The 20,540-nt window shown below is 44.3% G+C and overlaps 2 protein-coding genes across 2 annotated transcripts in view; both read left to right on the forward strand.

Annotated features, from left to right (window-relative positions):
- COLGALT2 (collagen beta(1-O)galactosyltransferase 2) overlaps positions 1-16,514 on the forward strand; it is a 256,782-nt gene extending 240,268 nt beyond the window's left edge. Inside the window, exon 13 of the mRNA XM_068240130.1 lies at positions 16,435-16,514. Within this exon, the coding sequence (XP_068096231.1) occupies positions 16,435-16,446 (12 nt within the window). The 3' untranslated portion in view covers positions 16,447-16,514. The remainder of the gene's footprint in view (positions 1-16,434) is intronic.
- APOBEC4 (apolipoprotein B mRNA editing enzyme catalytic polypeptide like 4) lies at positions 16,485-17,666 on the forward strand. Its single transcript, XM_068240132.1, has one exon. It carries the CDS (start codon positions 16,485-16,487, stop codon positions 17,547-17,549), a length of 1,065 nt encoding a protein of 354 aa, XP_068096233.1. The 3' UTR covers positions 17,550-17,666.
- Positions 17,667-20,540: the final 2,874 nt, after the last annotated feature.

Raw genomic sequence — 20,540 nt, forward strand, 5'->3', positions numbered from 1 at the left:
TTGAAAGGGCATCTGCTTTGATATTCTTGTTCCCTGGTTTGTACGTGATGATAAATCTGATTCTGGAGAAAAACAGGGACCAACGAGCCTGTCGGGGGGTGAGTCTCTTAGCCCCCTCAATATACTCGAAATTTCTGTGATCCGTATATACAGTAACGACATGCTCTGCACCCTCCAACCAGTGATGCCATTCTTCAAAAGCTAGCTTAATGGCCAGGAGCTCCCGATTTCCTATGTCATAATTTTTCTCCGCAGGAGAGAACTTGTGAAAGAAAAAGGCACAAGGATGTAAACGGCCTTGGTAACCTGAATTCTGGGATAGTACTGCTCCCACCCGCGTCTGCCTCAACAATAAAAAGGACAATTGACGTCAATATGGCGAAGGATAGGGGCGGAGCAAAACAATTTTTTCAATAAAGAGAAGGCAGAAAGGGCTTCATTGGACCAGTTATATGTGTCGGCTCCCTTCTTAGTGAGATCCGTAAGGGGGGATACTACCGAGGAAAATCCTTTGATACATTTCCTGTAGTAGTTGGCGAACCCCAGAAATCGTTGAAGTGCCTTCAACCCGAGGGGTTGAGGCCAATCCAGGACTGCTGTAACCTTTTTAGGATCCATAGTCAAGCCTGAAGTAGAAATGATATACCCTAAAAACGGTACCTCAGTTACCTCAAAGATGCATTTTTCCAGCTTAGTATAGAGGTTGTTCCGTCTAAGTTTCAGCAAAACATATCTAACGTGGTCTCGGTGTTCTGCTAAACTCTTGGAAAAAATCAGAATGTCGTCAAGGTAAACCAGGACAAACTGACCCAAGACCTTCCTGAAAATCTCATTAACAAGTTCCTGGAAGACGGCTGGAGCATTACACAACCCAAAGGGCATCACGAGGTATTCGTAGTGCCCATCGGGTGTGTTGAAGGCCGTCTTCCACTCGTCACCTTCCCGTATACGGACAAGGTTATATGCCCCCCGTAGGTCCAACTTAGAGAAGACACTGGCATTGGTGATTTGAGAGAATAAGTCATCTATCAAAGGAAGGGGGTAATGGTTTCTCACGGTGATCTTATTGAGTTCCCTGTAATCAATACAGGGCCGTAAACCCCCATCCCTTTTCTGTACAAAGAAAAATCCAGCCCCTGCCGGGGACTTGAAAGGGCGAATACAACCCTTGGCCAGATTCTCTTTGATGTAATCTTTCATGGCCGCTTTCCCTGGTCCTGAAAGGTTATAAATCTGTCCTCTAGGGGGCATGGTACCAGGCCTCATTTCAATAGGACAGTCAAAACTTCGATGAGGAGGAAGTTTATCTGCCACTTTATTACAAAATACATCAGAAAACTCAGAATTTTGAGGTGGTATACCCTCTATGTGAATCTGGGTAGCACAAACTGAAACTTTCTCCATACAGTGATGATGACAGTTAGGAGACCAGCTTAACAATTGGCCGGAGCTCCAGTCTATCTGTGGAGAATGTTTCTCTAGCCAAGGCATCCCCAGAATCACTGTAGAGGTGGCCATTTTTAACACAAAGAACCAAGTCTCTTCCCGGGGGAGCAGTGGAGCATCCCCACATGGCATAGGAGCCTAGGAGTCTGAGAGAGAGGGTGATTACCCTGTAAAGGGGAGTCGTCAACTGCGGTGACAACAATTCACCTGTCCAGAGGCAGATTAGGAATACCCCTCTTCTGTGCAAAATCAAAATCCAAGAAATTAGCAGCAGAGCCGGAGTCTATAAATGCTTGGGTGAGTATAACTTTATCTCCCCAAGTGATAGGGCAAGGCAATAATAATCTTTTATCTGGTAGAGGTAAAACTGACTCGCCTAGGGTAGTACCTCTAACTATGCTTAGGCGAAGGAGTTTTCCGCCTTCTTAGGATAGCTTTGCACTATATGACCCTTCTCTGCACAGTACAGGCATAGACCCTCTTTTCTTCTCCTATTCTTCTCCAACTCAGACAACCTAGACTGACCAATCTGCATCGGTTCATCCTGGAGAGTAGGAGAGGATACAGAAAAAGTAGCGGTTTTAGTGGGGCCCCTGGATCTGCTCTGTTTTTGATAACGAATGCGGCGATCAATCTTGACCGCCAATGAAATGGCTTCATCCAGAGTCTTGGGCTCAGGATGAATAATCATCACATCTGAAACGGAATCTGACATGCCTGTCAAAAAACTATCTAAAAGAGCAAAATGTCCCCATCTAGCTGAAACCGCCCACCTCCTGAACTCAGCAGCATAAGTCTCGACCGTATTGTGTCCCTGACGGAGGGTCTTTCATTTCCTTTCTGCTGTAACTGCAATATCGGGGTCGTCATAAATTATGGCCATAGAATCAAAGAACCCCTGAACCGACGCTAAGGCCTCATGACCCTGCGGTAAGCTGTATGCCCAAGTCTGAGAGTACCCCGATAACAATGTTTTTAGAAAAGTGACCCTCTGCTGTTACATACCGGAGGATATGGGCCGCAATTCAAAATAAGACAGACAACGATTTTTAAAGTTCCTGAAATCTGATCTATGACCTGAAAATTTCTCAGTGGGTGACATTCTCGGTTCAGTAACAGGAGGGGATTGCACTGGTAAAGTGGGGTTCTGTAAAGCCAGTACTGCATCAGACAGTTGACTAATTTGCGCCTGCTGCACATTGACCGTTGCGGTCAGGCTATTTACTGCCGCGGTCAAAGCCTGGACCTGATTACACAGTGCATCCATTAGTTTGGTCTGCTGTTATGTAACAATGTGTAGCGAAGTAACAGCTTTCTGATTATGTGGTGATCTGTAGTATCACCAATAATACAGATACTATATCTGATTATGTGGTGATCTGCAGAATCACCAATAATACAAATATAGTAGCACAAGGCGTATAAAAGTAACAACTTTATTTACACAAGGTGTAATGATTGGTGCAACAGTAAGTTTCTGAAAGATACTCAGCGGTAACCTCTCCAGAGGAGCTGAAGGTTGCAGACAGCTGTACGGAGGAGACCTCACCGGTAACGAGGGCTCACTGGTGAGAGCGAGTGGTCAGACAGATCAGGTAGGCAACAGACGGGCAGACAAAGTACAAAATCGGTAGGCAGATTCAGAGTGAAGTTCAGGCAATAGGTCGGCAACGAGATCAGATAGGCAAAGGTACAGAATCGTAAAGCAGAAATCTAGGTCGGTATTCAGGCAGAGGGTCGGCAACAGATCAGATTAGTAAGGTACAGAATCAGGAAGCAGAGAGAGTAATCAGAGGTTTCAGGCAAGGAGTCATACACAGAATAATTAATACAATAATATAGTAATCCTAGTCTAAGTGTGAAATCCCCGGGTTCCTGACGGATCAAAGCCGGTGACAGGCCAGCGCGCAGCGTCCTACTAGGTTGAGCGGCGGCGATAGAGGTGGTCCCGGTGCTTCCTGCTACCCCGCCGCTCGTTACAATTATGTTTTTTAAAATGTTGCAACTCAAAATTAACTAATTTAGAGACTAGCTATTCATAAACAACACCACAACACCTGTGTACCTAACTATAAAGCAGTGCTAGATTGCTACTTTATAGCTCACCCCTCATTGCTGCTCATTGCAGCATATCTCAGAGCAAAGTAACATTTTTTGCAGTGCTTAACTACACCTGAAGTCTCCCCCCTCAAAAAAGGTACATACTCATCATACTCATCTTGGTAGTGGGAATCCATGTATGATCTAGAGGCTTCCTGCACCCTCCTTCAGCCTACCGATCCATCATAAAGGACCCCTTAACCTATTTAACTTAGCGCTATGTTCCCGGATGTGGACAAATGTATCCATACTGGACATGTGTGAGTAAGGACTGTGCATGCCCAATAGAATAAAGCTGCTTGTACGCTGCTTTTTTCCCCTGTGCACAAGTCCTTTGTTCTAATGGGCATGCACGAACCTTAGCAAGATTCTCGCAAAGCTGGCAGTAAAGTTTGCCTTGTGTGGCCTGGGTGGGTAGGAGGGGGTATATCAGGTGGGAAATATGGTAAACTACCACTGCTCATCCAATAACCTCTTCCCACAATGCACCGCTTGCCCCATCACAGCACAGGCCTTTATTATGGAATGGGGAGAAGTGGAGGGGTTTCTAATTCTGTGTTCATATTAGGAGGGAGTTTGGGAAAGAGCTGCATCCAATTCAAGAAAATTGTGTAATTGTGCATGCATATAGAAAGTTAGCTGTGTATTTTAGAAAGGTTTAGCTATAACTATGTTAATAATTATTTCACTAGTTCAGTTTTATTCATGGACACTGTTTAACCACTTGAGGACCGTGGTGTTAAACACCCTAGTGACCAGGTTATTTTATACTAAAATGGCCACTGCAGCTTTAAGGGCTTGCTGCACCACACAACTCAGCACACAAGTGATTCCCCCCCCCCCACCCTTTTCTCCCCACCAACAGAGCTTTCTGTTGGTCGGGTCTGATCACTCCACAGTTGTTTATTTATTTTTTAATACATTTTTTTAATAAATGTGGCTATTTTTTAAATTTATTTTATGTTGTGCCCTCCCTGCTTCCCCCCGCCCGCCAGCCAATCAGCGTGATCGGCTGTCATAGGCTCCAGCCTATGACAGCCGATCACTCCCCAGCCTATGGAGGGGACAGCTGTGTCACACGGCTGTCCCCAGTACAGCACTGCTGCAGATCGCAGCACTGTACACCCTAATTAGACGGCAGTTTCGCCGTCTCACAGTCTCCGAGCGGCGATTGCCGCTGGGAGCCTGAAGGCCTGTGTGCGATCTCCTGCTAGCCCCATAGAGGACCACCCTCAAACTAAGGCCCGCGGGCCGAATGCGGCCCCCTGAGGCTTTTTCACTGGCCCCCAAACACAAAATGTATAACTTATATATATGTGACCCAATGCACCTTTAAATATTGGTCTGCCCGCATATAGAATAGCAGTGCTACCCATCTACATACTGTAGAAACAAGCAAGCAGTCATTCGCTGTCTTCCAATCCAATTTTGCATGAAGTGACACTTCTGTCTAACTGGATGGCAGGTTTTCCCCTGGGTATGTTTTACTGTCTGGTGCACAAAGACATCCTTTGAGCGCCGCATGCTGGAAGTTCTCCTCCGGGTATGATTGGGGGGGAATCAATACTTAGATTCTATGTAATGTTTTTTAACATCATTTTATGTATGTTCCGGCCCCCAGCAGTCTGAAGTATGTTGACCTCGCCCTTAAAAGTTTGGGGACCCCTGCCATAGAGAGCCGTTCACGCCAATCGGCGTGGAGTGGTCCTGGGGCTGCCGCACTGCTCACGCCAATTGGCGTGGAGCATTCGGCAAGTAGTTAGCTCAGCTGCATTGCTTAAAGAGGAACTGTCGTGAAAATCTTAAAATTTAAAACACATACAAATAAAAAGTACATTTCTTCCAGAGTAAAATGAGCCATAAATTACTTTTCTCCTATGTTGCTGTCACTTACAGTAGGTAGTAGAAATCTGACATTACCGACAGATTTTGGACTAGCCCATCTTCTCATAGGGAGTTCTTAGGGTTTTCTTTATTTTTAAAAGCACTTGGTGAATGGCAGTTTCTCTGTCCAACTGCCAAAAAAGTGTACAGTGAGCAGGGAGGCTGTCCAGCATCATTGTATAAATCTTTTTCAGGAAACGTCTTTATAAAGAATACAGGCCATGCTGAGAATCCCCCACGAAGAGATGGACTAACCCAAAACATGACAGTAATGTCAGATTTATACTGCCGACTGTAAGTGACAGCAACATAGGAGAAAAGTCATTTATGGCTCATTTTATCCTGGAAAACAAAAGTTTGCTTTCTTAAAATAGAAATAATTTGCGATAATTCAGGTTGGAGTGAGCTCAGAGATGTCTCCCATTGCATCACTGCTGAAAGGGGCGTAGCAATAGGGGGTGTAGAGGTAGCTACCGCATCTGGGCCCTTGAGCCAGAGGGGCCCTGAAGGGCCCTCCCTCAACTACGGTATTAGATCTCTATTGGTCCTGTGCTCATAATAATCACTTCTATAGATAGTTTGAATAGTAGTAATCATTAACAGGCTGTTCCCCATCCCTTTCTTGCACCTCTGACACTGTAGTTGCCATTGGCAGGTTTTGGTGCGCCGTATCAATTGTTATGTATAGAGTGCTTAGGGGGCCCCATTGTAAAACATGCATCGGGGCCCACAGCTCCTTAGCTACACCACTGACTGCTGAATATATGCAAATTAACCATTTATTTCATAGAGCCAAATTAATCCATGCCATGCACTGATGAGGATCAACCAATCCAAAACAGTCTATGTGCATGTTATTATGGCTCTGTACAAATTAACAAACTGACGCATCATTGCATTCCAGCGGTTCTGGAGGTGTGTTTAGCTTCTAAGGGCAACAATGGTTAATTTGCATATATTCAGCAGTGATGCACTGGGGGACATCTCAAGATAACTCCAACCTGAATTATCGCAAATTCTTTCTGTTTTAAGAAAGAAAACTTTTGTTTTCCATAGCATTTTAGTAAGGGGGCTTTTAGGACCATTGTAGCCCCTTACAGACTCCAATGAGTTCTGGGTCACCATGAGCTCGCTGGTTAGTCTGTTTACTCTGGAAGAAATGTACTTTTTATTTGTATGTGTTTTAAATTTTAAGATTTTTGCGACAGTTCCTCTTTAAAGAGGCATCGGAGTGACATATAGTAGAATGTCGTAAATTATTCAGGATAACCACTTTCAAGATTGCTTCATTTAACTACTTTTCGACCGCGTCACGCCAACGGGCGTGACCGCGGCGGCAGCCCCAGGACCGCCTAACGCCTATTGGCGTCAAGTCCTGGGGCTGCAGTTTCGCAGGGAACGGTCGCGCGCATGCGCGATCGTTCCCTGCCCATTCACGGAGCGGAGTTCCGTGAATAGCCTGCTAGCTGCCGATCGCGGTTAGCAGGCTGCTTGTAAACGAAAGGGGAAAGAAATCCCCTTTGTTTACATGCCTACAGCGCTGCCGGGGGCCGCAGCGCCGTCCTCTCATAGGCTGATGCCTATGAGAGGTGGAACAGGACGGATCGCCGTCCTGTTCCTATTGAGACACCGGAAGGGAGGAGGTAAGGGGAGGGAGGAGGGAGAGAGAGCCTCGTAGAGGCTAGAGAAAAAAAAAAACACTGCTGCAGCGATCGGACCCCTCCGGCGGCATGTCCCCTTAGGGACAAAAAAAGGAGGTGAGCCCGATCGCTGGGCTCCCAAGCTGGGCTGTGCAGGAGGCTGAAAAGCCTGCACAGCCCAGCACTGCATAAAACAGCCTGGTCGTTAGGGGGGGGTTACCACTGCGGTCGTCAAGTGGTTAATTTGGCGTTTAGTTGGCCATTAAAACTGCAGTTGAGAACTGGTAAGAGCTTTTACTTAGGGGTGAGAGTTTGTAAGGAGACAGCTGTTACTGTAGCTGCAGTCAGGTCCTTGTCTGGTGCGCTGAAAGCAGACAGTTCTGTTTATGTACCCTTCTCACTAGGGATTATTACCATTGTTTGCTGTTTCAAGCCAAAGCCACTTTATTATTCAGTCCAGCAGTCATCAGGGCTGTCCGTGTATGTTTTCTGCTAAAAGGCTTACACGTCGGCCCTCTGTTCAGTTACATATAAAAAGCAGAATAAAGGTTGTTGCGACTGAAAACGTTATGGCATATATCTGTGGGTGCAAGGATTAACAGGTCAGCTAGACCCTTTTCAGATGGGTGGCTGAACCACGCTTTTGCAGAGCAGTTCAGCCACCTGCCAGTGCAATTCTGGTGCAATTTAACGCAGTGGCGTTACTGGGCAGCGGAGGAACGTTACTTGTGAAGTCTGAGCACGGCTGCGGGCAGCGCTCAGATCTCACTCCGTGGGGGGGCCTGTACAGCGAGTGCTAACAAGCGCCCGGCCGGTGTAGGAGATCAGCTGACAGGCAGTGACTTCACTGTTTGTCAGCTGCCCGTGTGAAAGGGCCCTAAATGTTGTCTGTGACACCCTTGCCAGCTTGGTGATGCTTAGGTTGATGTCCTTGATGCTGAAAAATCCAAGTACAGGGTAAGGGGTAAGGCTTAGAGGGTTCTTGTAACAATGACCTCATGATAAGCGCATATCCAGGGGGGGGGGGGGGGGGTTTAAAGAAGAAGTCCTGGATGACTGTGCACAAATTCCAAGATAGTTGTGTTTTATGGGGCTTAGAAACAAGACATAATGGTGTAACTGATACATACACTACATGATACATACTGTACATAGACATATGACTATGGAAGGGATTACATTGCGAGCACTCCTGAGGGACAGTTAAAGTGGACCTGAACTCAGAACTCCTCTCTGCCCTAAAAGATACACAACAGCATAATAGCCTTCAAACAAAAAACATTTCTTTGTTACAGGTGATACAATTTTTTAAATAAATTTGCACTGTTTCTACTTCCCGATTCATGGAAGCAGACATATTGTTTACAGCCTGTGCTTTCAAATGGCCTTATCTGCTTATCTGCCATAGGCAGTCATGTGACACAGGGGAGGATCAAATTATAACTTGTGATTAGACACAAATGAGGGGGAACAGGCTAAACTCTCTAAATACATTCAGAGTGCATTTCTCTATGTTTTCCTTCTGTCCTGTGCAACAGTTCAGGTCCCCTTTAAAGAGACTCTGTAACAAAATGTTGAGCCTTATTTCTTGTATCCTATAAGTTCCTATAGCTGTTCTAATGTGCTCTGGCTTACTGCAGCCTTTCCTAGTTGCACAGTGGCTGTGTTATCTCTGTTATATGATCTAATCTTCTCTCCTCTATCGGGTCTGTCGGGCTCAGGCAGTCAGACTGGAATGTGCTGTGCTGCTTGTGATTGGATAGAAGCTATACACACCCTCTCCAGGCCCCCTGCACACTCTGTATGACTCACACACTGAGCTACTCTCAGACTATCACTTGCTATGTCTTATGTTTGTAAACACTGCATAAAAATGGCAATTACAAGCCAGGATTGCAGCAGAGAGTGGCAGAAACAGCACAGAGGGGCTCAGGAGAACATAATGAATAGAATAGTATGCTTTTTATTGTAAGAATTTTACAGTACCTGATTATCTTTAAGCGACAAGATAATATACTCTGTACAGTGCTACGGAAGATGTTGGCACTGTATAAATACTGAATAATAATACCTGTGAGGAGGGGGGCAAGGAGGAAGCTGAGCGAGTACAATACACACTTAACATGCTAACATACTTTGTTAATTGATTTTTGGCGGCTTCAGTTATGTGTTAAGCTGTTAGACTGCTCCAGAATGCTTTCTCTTTCTTTCTTAACTCTGCTCACTAGTGCTTTGTGCCAAGTGTACACTGAATCTGGGAGCTCATTCATGTCTAACAACATTTTTTCTACCTTTTCCATGATAGATCTTTCATCCTCATGAGTGTGCAGGATGTATCTCTGGGCGTTTCCCTCTAGCCACATTCACTTGGTTTTAAGAACAACATGTAAATTCAAACGTATTATTTCAGCCCAATCTGTTAATATTACAGTAACCATAAAAATACACGTGGGGAGAAAGCATTGTAATGTATAGTAGCTATAGACTGTTAGATTATTTCTACATTCATCAGTTGTTTCAGTGAGTCATAAGTTGTTACTCTAATTACAACCTATGGCAGCGACCAAATCAATGGCGCAGCTCTGTCCCACTGTCAAGCATGATTTAGACTGAATATAGACTGAAGGTGGGTTACTGTAGCTTTATAACATAGAATTGCAGGCTTGCAGCATCATAGCGTAGTGATATATTTCCCACCAGCCAGTAAGATAGACTCATTGTTATTGTTGACCAGTAGGAGGTTAAAGTATACTATAACGCACTACCGATATTTTTGTATGTTCTAGTCACAGAGATCCTAGTCAACATATTTCTAAAGCAAACCTAAAGTGAAAAAAATCAAAACAAACCATGAGATAAAAAATTGTATCAACAGGCCTAATTCGAAAGTGGACTTTCCTGGAATCCCATATTCTTATTTTGTGTTTAAAAGCTGAAGATCTATGTTTAAAAAAGTGTTATTGTCTCAAGAAAATAAGAACAGGTTTTTTTTATGTTATTTACCTCCCAATACAGATGATCATTTAACTACTGACTATTTTTATCTGTTCCCTTTACTCAGAAGAGTTTCTGTACCATGCAAGGGTTTTATATCCTGTTATTAGTGAGGAGAGATAATACATGAAATAAACAAAAAAAGAAAGATAATTCATGAGATAAATAGATAAGGAGAGATAAATCATGAGTTAAGTCATTAAGTCATTTAAGGAGAGAGAAATTGTGAGTTAAAGAGAATCTGTATTGTTAAATCGCACAAAAGTAAACATACCAGTGCGTTAGGGGACATCTCCTATTACCCTCTGTCACAATTTCGCCGTTCCTCGCCGCATTAAAAGTGGTTAAAAACAGCTTTAAAAAGTTTGTTTATAAACAAACAAAATGGCCACCAAAACAAGAAGTAGGTTGATGTACAGTATGTCCACACATAGAAAATACATCCATACACAAGCAGGCTGTATACAGCCTTCCTTTTGAATCTCAAGAGATCATTTGTATGTTTCTTTCCCTCTGCAGCTATCTTCCACTGAAGTGTCAGGCTGTTTCTTCCTGCAGAGTGCAGACAGCTCTGCCTGTATGTAATTCCTCAGTATGTGAAAGCCCAGCCAGCTCAGAGGAGGATTTATCCAACTTGTAAAAGATAAGAGAGAAGAGAGAAGCTGCCCTAATCTAAATAATACACAGGCAGTGTGCAGAGAGGGGCCTGGAGGGGGGAGATGCATCACAGAACCACAACACTGAAGAACTTGGCAGCCTTCCAGACACAGGCTGACAAGTCTGACAAGAGAGAGATAAGTTGATTTATTACAGAAATGGTGATCGTAGAACGTGCTGCAGTAAGTCAGGACACATTAGAATAGCTTTTGGAACTTGTAGGATGATAAAAAACAGGATGCAATTTTTGTTACGGAGTCTCTTTAATAAGTAAGGCGAGCTAATTCAACAGAAAAGCTTTATGAATCAGCATCATTGTGTTACATGTTACTTCAGGTACCCTTTAAGTGTAAAGGTGGAATTTAGAAATAAAGTACAGTGAAGTAACTATAGCCCCCGTGACCCCTGCAGTGGTGGTGGTGGGGGGGGGGGGGCAGGCAGCTAGGGGGTTGCTAGAGGAGGCCCGGTAGCAAGGAGCATGGGGGTGGGCTGTACATAATAAAGGCAGAGCACAGTGGGTCATACTTATACTTTCCCTGGTCCTGGCGTGATGCATGTATCCTCCACTTCCTTCCAATCATCATGTGGCTTCAGTGTCCGCATGGTGATTGGCTGCCTGCATAGCACATGCAGTTGAAGAGAAAAGTAGAGGATACATACATTACGCCAGCACCAGGGAGAGTATAATTATGCTCCACTGCATTCATACTTTTATGTATACCAGGGGCGTTCCTAGGGTCCCTGGAGATCGGGGGCACCTGTGGGCACAAGGTGAGGGGGGGGGGGGGGCAAAAATGGGCGTGGCCATACAGTGAGTGGGCGTGGCCGTGGGTTGGGCCAAATTTACATGAACTTAGCATCGATGTAAGCTACAGATAACGGGCCTGCCCATCAAAATATTGGATGGAGCCCCATGTCCTTTAATTAAATAATTGACAATCAGTATAGGCATAGATCAAAGATGTATACGCACATACAATTTTGAATGGTCAATCACTGACCAATTTTACCACCCCCATGCAGGAAGTGGGCCAACAGACAATTAATTTGATGAACAGAGCTAAAATTGGCTAATCAAAATTGTATGTGTGTACCAGGCTTTACAGCTACTACTGTACATACTGAAAGTAGCAGGGATAAGCACACTGCAACTAGTTTACTATCAGTACAGGCACAGAGTAACAGCTTATACAGTACATACTGGAGGTAGCAAAGATCAGCACACACTGCAGCTAGTTTACTATCAGTACAGGCACAGAGTAACAGCTTATACTGTACATACTGGAGCTGGCAGAGATCAGCAGACTCTGCAGCTAATTTACTATCAATACAGGGACACAGTAACAGCTTATACTGTACATACTGGAGGCAGCAGAGATAAGCACACACTGCAGCTAGTTTACTACCAGTACAGGAACAGAGTAACATACTGGAGGTAGCAAAGATCAGCACATACTGCAGCTAGTTTACGATCAATACAGGGACACAGTAACAGCTTATACTGTACATCATGGAGGTAGCAGAGATCAGCACACACTGCAGCTAGTTTACTATCAGTACAGGTACAGAGTAACAGCTTATACTGTACATACTGGAGGTAACAGAGATCAGCACACACTGCAGCTAGTTTAGTATCAGCAGTGGTCTCCCCAGATTTTTTTTCCAGCCGGGTGGCAGGAAGTAGTAGCTGGTTGGCATGAAAAAGTAGCCGGTGGGGAGAGATGAAAATGCGGGGCAACTATGCTTACAGCATAGGAGGAGGTGAGCCAATGACAGCCGGGTGGTCACCAAATCTAGCCGGGTGGAGTCTGGGGAGAACACTGATCAGTACAGGCACAGAGTAACAGCTTATACTGTACATACTGGAGGTAGCAGAGATCAGTACACACTGCAACTAGTTTACTATCAGCACAGGTACAGAGTAACAGCTTATACTGTACATACTGGAGGCAGCAGAGATCAGCACACACTGCAGCTAGTTTACTATCAGTACAGGTACAGAGTAACAGCTTATACTGTACACACTGGAGGTAACAGAGATCAGCACACACTGCAGCTAGTTTACTATCAGTACAGGCACAGAGTAACAGCTTATACTGTACATACTGGAGGCAGCAGAGATCAGCACACACTGCAGCTATCAGTACAAGCACATAGTAACAGCCTAGACTGTAATGGGACATGGAGGATGGCGCTCAGGCACAGACACACACAATGGGGCACAGACACACACAATAAGGAATAGAGGATGAAGCGCGCGCGCGCGCGCGCACACACACACACACACACACACACACACACACACACACACACACACACACACACACACACACACACACACACACACACATACATATATGGTACATACATACACAATGGGGAACAGAGGCTGGGGCACTGACAGACAGACAGACAGACACACACACTATACACACACACGCACACACTATACACACACTATATATATATATATACACACACACACACACACACCACACACATTACACAGAGAACAAGCCTGGCAGAGTAAGCAGTACATTACTACCTCCTCCCTGGTCTGGAGTCTGCAGTCTGCCACGCACGGGGTTAACTAGCTGCCGCTGCCGCGGCTGCATACTGTCTGTGTCCGGAGTCCGACCTCCAGGCTGGCTCTGACAGTTCTCCCCCTTACTCTCTGCAGCAGAGGCTTCTTCTCAGTCCCTCTCGGTGGCATGCGGAGGAACAGCGAGGGTCAGCGGGCACCGGGCGGGCAATTTAAAACTGGCTCCTCCGAGATGTCTCCACTACATGTGCAGGGGGCGGAGCTACTCACACTCTCTCCAGCCCCCTGCCTATTCATTCAATCTCGCGCCCCCTGCTTGGTGCTCCTGATTGGGCAGGGGGCGGATGGACAAGGGGACCAGCAGTGCTTCTGAGCGGCGAGCACCGCCCACAACATGGCGGCTGCCGTATTGTGTAAACAGCAGCCGCGCAAAGTAAAAACATTCGTGGCACTCCCGTTGGGCACCCCAGAGCAGTCATTAGGGGCACCCCAAATCCATATCCGTGGCACGTGCCACCGATATGTGACGCTAGCGACGCGCCTGATGTATACCTTTTAATAGTAGGGGGCGCATTGCGAGAATGCTTCTGCCCTGCTGAGTCCACCCCATTATTGCCTGTGTAACTTGCACTGTTTCTTGGCTGTGCAAGTTTTTTCATTGTATTTTGCAGACTTTTCTCTTTTGCTGCATCTGGGCCACTGTAATTTATGGTTACTATGGAGACCATGGAGACCATCCTGCTTACTCATCTCTGAGTTTGGTATGTACTGTCTTGTATTTTGCTTGCAGCGACTGGCTCCTACAGCGCCGGAGGTGGGATATGTACGTTGGGCTGCATCTCCCAGCAGGCTTTGTATTGCATTGTGGTCGCGGTGGCAGTTTGCTCTATAGCATTTGGGGTGGGTGGCGAGTAGTGGACTGCATCTCCTTGCCAGCTTTTATACTGTATGTGTGGAGGTGGTGTTGCTCTGGGTGCGCTCTCCATCATAATCATCTCTGATGCACTCTCTGTACTCTTTACTCTAACTTTATTATGTACACCTCTGCAGGGGGGCCTTGTTAATTGTCGTTACGCCCCGGTACAGTATATATACCCACTCATATGGGGTGAATAAATACAGGAATAATGTGATTTATAAATTGTATTGCTAATATTTAGTAAATTATTGGATCACCTCTACTGACAATGCCCTAAGCTGGCAGCTATATACTTTTGTATCTGTGGCATGAATTATCCTCATGGAGCCTCAAGCCTCATGGAGAAAGAGGGGTCTGCAGCCTACTTTTATTTTCCTACTTTTAAAGCACTTGTTTCCATGACTTATGAGCACGGTCATACGTTTGAAGCCAAACGCTTCTTGTATACAGTTGCTTGATCAAAGCAAACACATGCTGTGGCATCTACACAAAAATTCACTGTACTTAGCAGTGTGTAATTTTCTTGGCTGCTAGTAAACATCAGTACCAAATAAGACTTATAAATTAGATTAACACCATCAGTACCAGATGTGTGGCATTATGCTCTGGATACAAACATGCTATAAAGGTCATAGCTGGCAATCTGACTGCAGTAGAGCTGTGCTAATCTCCACTTCCTAGTGGTAAAAAGCTTGTAACCTTTTGCGCATCTGTTGGCCAGTGAGTGAAGGGCAGCACATTTCTAATGTCTAAATCAAACCTCCCTTCAATGTAATCATTTTCTAATGCCTAACCTTCCTGCCTTTTGTTATATTCTTCCTAACACCCATCCATAACCACCCTATCTAACTAAACACCTCATGAAAGGACTTTATGTAAAGACAGTAAGATACAGTATGTTTCTAAATTCACCTGCAGATGGTCAGATCAGGTTAAACTATAACGTTTTTTTCATGTTGGTAGGTTTCACGCCTCATCCTCTTCCAGTGGATTGAGAAACTAGCTTCATCATACAATCTAAGCATACGATTGTGACAGTTGGCCAGGAGTAAGTTTCCTGTGCAACCAATCAGCTTTTAGATCCTATAATAAACAAGATGTTCAATAAGTTTCTCTGGGCATCTGCTTGAGAGGGTTTTTTTCTACATCTGTTTTGATAACTCAACCTCTCTATCCAGCGCAAAAACAGAAGGTGTATATTTAAAAAGAATCCACACAACTGAAATTAATCCCCCCCAAAAAATCGAGAAAACCACCAAAAATACATAGAGAAGAACTGTTAAAAACTATTGGAAGCTGCCAGAAAAAAAAAAGCGAAGGTGCTTTGTTCAGAGTTAGTTCAAACAATATGCAAGAAATTGGCACGTCTCAAATCTTCTAATGCTTCAGCAATATAATAAATTATCATGGATGGCCACACCCCACACAGATGTTGACTCACCAAATAAAATGATATGAATGGTGTATGTGTATTCTTTGCCCTTCTGGTCAAATATAGGCTGTATGTTTAAAAAGGGCACCGTCTTAATTTGGGTGCTGTGGAAGCTGGTAATAGATTAAAATTACAGCTATTCAGCTATTGGGCACTGGCTAATACCACTAGTAGAATATTATTAATTTTAACCAATATTTTACTATCACTTAACCTAACCCTATTCTCACGCTAACCCTCTCCCTGCCTACTCTTAGTCCCCCCCTGGTTCCACTGCTGATATCAGCCCCACGTTCTGCTGCTTAACCCTCCCTCCACAGATGTTTGGTCTGCCTATAGCCACTATGTATCATGTGCTGCTGGTGCCCAAGTTATACACAGGGCGTTGCTATAGCTGCTGTTAATATTATGGTCTAGGTGTCTCCCATTCTACCGCCCAAAGGCCGGCATCGAAATTACCTGCTTCGTTGTCTCTGTGCCTGTCGTATATTATACGTCTCAGCACACAAGCATTAAAGGTTTTCAAGCTGAGTAGTCACTGAGTCATGATAAAAAGGCATATGACTATGATAGGGATTAGATTGTGAGCCCAATCAGCCAATCAGAATTATTGTTTTGGCATTGGCTTTGGTTTTCCTTGCACTAGTTTAGTTTTTCAAAAAACTGCCTCTGTGTGCCCTGAATTTTCAACTGTTAGAGCACTGATCGGTTCACTTTTTGACATAACCAGTACAGCGACTTGTAATGGGAAAGAAGAAAATTTAATTATTAGAGAACAGTTTACTATATATTATTTATTGCTTTTTTGTTTTTTTTACAGATAAATGTTTGATGCTGATTGAAGGGAAATTCTACACTATGCAAGTTTAGATGGAAACTATTTTTCAAGAATATTCTAGCTACCAAGGAACGTTAGTTAAACCTTATTATTGGCTGTACTCGAACCAAAGCTGCTCCAAATGTCCCTATCATATCAGGACAGGAGAAGAGTCCCGAGTTACGTATAAGGAGTTTTATGAAACTTTTGGATTCCCATATGGGCCGACGATGCAAGAAAACAAGCAACTCCTGTTTTATGAAATAAAAGCCTTTAATGGAGCATTAATCCAAAGAGGCCAGGTCACGAATTGTACAATTTCCGATATCCATGCAGAGTCCTTCCTTTTTGAAAAACAAGGCTACCTGGACTCACTTCTCTGTCTGCATGATTCAATTAGCTACATAACACTTTATGCAAACTTCACACCTTGTAATGAATATAATCACTACTGCATTAGCAAAATATATGACTTGCTGATAAGGTATCCACAGATGCGTTTAGACATCTATTTTTCCCAAATGTACCACACTGAGGAGAATTTTTCTTCTGCACCCTGGAACCGAGAAGCATTAAAAAGCATTGCTGGTCATTGGCCTAGAGTAACAGTGAATCCACTGAGCGATGGCATTTGGAGAACCGTTCTCTACACATTTGTGAAGGAAGTTCCAGAGGCGGCCATGAATCAGCCTATTTTGCCTGTTCGAGCATCTGTGGATAATTACAATGCGTACATGATATATATTATCACAGGAATTAAGCCTTACTTTGTGGAAGATCCTCCGCTGCCTCAACCCAAAGAAAAACCTGAATATCAAAGAGAGAAAATGAAGTATAATGTAGTGCCCCTTCCTCCAAGTGGCTTCCCTCATTATGCTCCATTCTTGGTGCCCTCCATGTCCTTTGCATCTACATTTCCAAACCAAAAAGAACTCATGACTAAACCTAAGCAAGTGGTCCGGCATCTAAACATGCCTGCGGACTTCAGTGAGGAAAGACACTTGAATGAGGTTATACCAAATACTAAGAAAGTTAATCAGGTTGTAATAATCACTGAGCAGGAGGAGAGAGAAAAGAGAAAAGAAAAAGACAATCAGAGGAGAAAAAGGAAAAAATGATTTTAGAAATATTGTCTGAAGGTTTGCTGAGGCCAGATACGTTGTTGTGAATTCGGCAGCTCTTGTAAAAACAAAATCAATTCATCTTTTTTTTTTTTTATTATATTTTTATTAAAGATCAGCAGAAAAATGTTAACAATGTGTCCAAAACACACCATTGATAGCATCTTACAATGTGTAGGATTAGATCTTCAGTTTCTCATGAGATATACTTCAAAACAATATCATTGTATACAGGTGCGTCCATTTGTCCATATGTTATATAATAATGGTGTTATATTAACATAAGTTGGAACCGATCCATTATCAAAGAGATATGTAGCAGGCTTAAAAACATGATAAAAACGATCCCTCTACCCCTTTAACTACCGTACATACTCGCATGCAAGCCGACCCGCATGTAAACCGACCCCCTAACTTTTACCTAAAAAAACATGAAAAAATGATTGACCCTCATGTAAGCCGAAGCCCTGGGGGGAGCAGAGCAGGAGCAATGAATGGAGAAAATGAGATCCACATTTACAATATACTAATTCAAAGGCATAGGTCTGCAGCCTCTAGGTCTGATAAGCGTAGTAGGATAACATCACATCTTACATAAATAGTGGTCAAAGACAGTGTAAACAAAGTACAAAAATATATCCACCAAAGGTAAAATGAGTGGGAGCATATAAAAAGCATGTTTATGCTGCATATAATTGTACAAAACAATGCTATATACAATGTGCAATTAGATAAGCCATGAGGGGGAATCCTATATCCCTAAAGTGCAGCTAATGATATATTACTAAGGTCCAATACTTAGAGAGATGCCAGCGTAAAGTGAGCAGTGAAGACTGTCAGGGGCAGAACTCTGCCGGATACCTGCTTTGCCGCTGTGCGTGTGTGAGACCGCCGCAGCCACCCAGAAAACCATGCCTGCAGCGATGTTTTACCAGCTGATCGGGCCGAATGAGAGCAGGCAGCTGAGAGAACGGATGCGGAGGGCGGAGAGTATAGCTGCCTGCAGCCGCTGGATGTCCGCGACGAGCAGGAGCGATGGATGACCGCACAGAGTAGAAACACAGGAGGAGCGCTCTTCCGTGTTCATAATCTCGCGCTTCCTGCTGTGTCTGCACCTTGTAAACCCATTGGCTGGTAATAGCTGGTAATAGCCAATGGGTTTACAAGGTGCAGACACAGCAGGAAGCGCAAGATTATGAGCACGGAAGAGCGCTCCTGATGTTTCTACTCTGCTGTGTGGTCATCCATCGCTCCTGCTCGCCGCGGACATCCAGCTATCCTACAGCTATACTCTCCGCCCTCCGCATCCGGTCTCTCAGCTGCCGGCTCTCCTTCGGCCCGATCAGCTGGTGAAACAGGACATGGGCACAAAAATAAGTGACTCGCATGCAAGCCGAGACCCCCACTTTTGGGCCACTTTTTGGGGGTCAAAAATTCTGCTTGTATGCGAGTATATACGGTATATACAATTCGGTGTCCCTGTCCCTATTTTCTTCTCTCCCTTAATATTCGGATGTCCCCCTAATATATCTTCTTATTCCAATTTTCCATATTAGATCAGACTTCTTGTTTTCCCAAATAACCTCCTATTTTTTGCTTCAGGTACCAGGTTGTATCTTGTAAAGGTGACATCACACTCAAAATTTGTTCCCTAGAGCATTCCTTCTCCAGGAAATTTCTCCACGTCTTAAAAAACTTTTTTAATGAATGTTTATTTTTCCGCTCCAAATTTAGACATTCCAGATGCATTAGTTGGCCTAATATTTCTTTTAACATATTTAAAGTAAAAGTGGTAGGGGAAAGCCATTGTCTCAATATAAGTTTCTCAGTAGCCAGCAATGTCAGGTGTTCAAATCTGGATAGAGATTTATTTTGATCCCCCCTCAAGAAATCAGGGCTGTGTATCAAACAATAAAAGGAGTGTAGATCTCTTTTATTATCTGTAATTTTTTTGATCAATTTAAGAGCCATTACCCATAATGATTGAATATTAGGACAACTCCAAAGCATATGATTTAAGTCTGGGGAAGTGGAAGAGCATTTAGGGCATCCATGTAAATCAGCAGTGGCCCCTAAGTGGCGATAAGGGCCCTAATCGGAATATACGTTCTATGTAAAACCTTGAATTGCATCTCTCTCCAGTCAGCACTGACAATGCTGCTACGAGTAAGATTCCAAGCTACGCACATAGATTTCTGTGCCTCCTCCACAGGAACCTGAGCCAGATTAGCCCACTAAATCAATTCATCTTAATGGTGCTCATTTGCACCAATGTGCTACATTGCAGCATGTTGTATAAAAGTCCTGAATGCTGCTTTCTAATTAGTTTACCTACCTTTTCCTTCTCTATGTATACGCGTCTTAACCTCTTGAGGACCCTGGGCTTAAACCCCCCTAGTGACCAGGCAATTTTGTTCAAAATTGGCCACTGCAGCTTTAAGGCCAAGCTGCAGGACCGCACAACACAGCAAACAAATGATTCCCCCCCCCCTTTTGTCCCCACCAATAGAGCTCTCTATTGGTGGGGTCTGATCGCCCCTGCAGTGTTTGGTTTTTTTTTATATAAATATTTATGTTATTTTTTTAATTAAATTTCTGTATTTTTTAATGTATCTTATTCCCTCCATCCCTCCCACCCCCCAGGCAGCCAATAACGGCGATCGGCAGTCATAGGCTTCAGCCTATGAGAGCCGATCGCTCTCTTGCCCTCCAGGGGGACAGCCGTGTCACATGGCTGTCCCCAGTACAGCGGTGCTGCCGATCGCAGCGCTGTACAATGCAATTAAGCGGCGGTTTCGCCGTTACAGTCTCCCAAGCGGCAATCGCCGCTCGGAGACTGAAGGCCACCAAGTAGGAGATGCGCGCGCAGCGTGCACGCGATCTCCTGCAAATGCAAGCCCCAGGACTTTACGCCAATCGGCGTTAGGCGGTCCTGGGGCTGCCGCCGCGGCCACGCCCATCGGCGTGTAGCCGTTGGCAAGTGGTTAA

The sequence above is a fragment of the Hyperolius riggenbachi genome, chromosome 6, assembly GCF_040937935.1.
Source record: "Hyperolius riggenbachi isolate aHypRig1 chromosome 6, aHypRig1.pri, whole genome shotgun sequence".
Lineage (NCBI taxonomy): Eukaryota > Metazoa > Chordata > Amphibia > Anura > Hyperoliidae > Hyperolius > Hyperolius riggenbachi.

Coding starts and splice junctions, on each gene's coding strand:
- APOBEC4 (XM_068240132.1), top strand. CDS start 16,485: ATGGAAACTATTTTTCAAGAATATTCTAGCTACCAAGGAACGTTAGTT.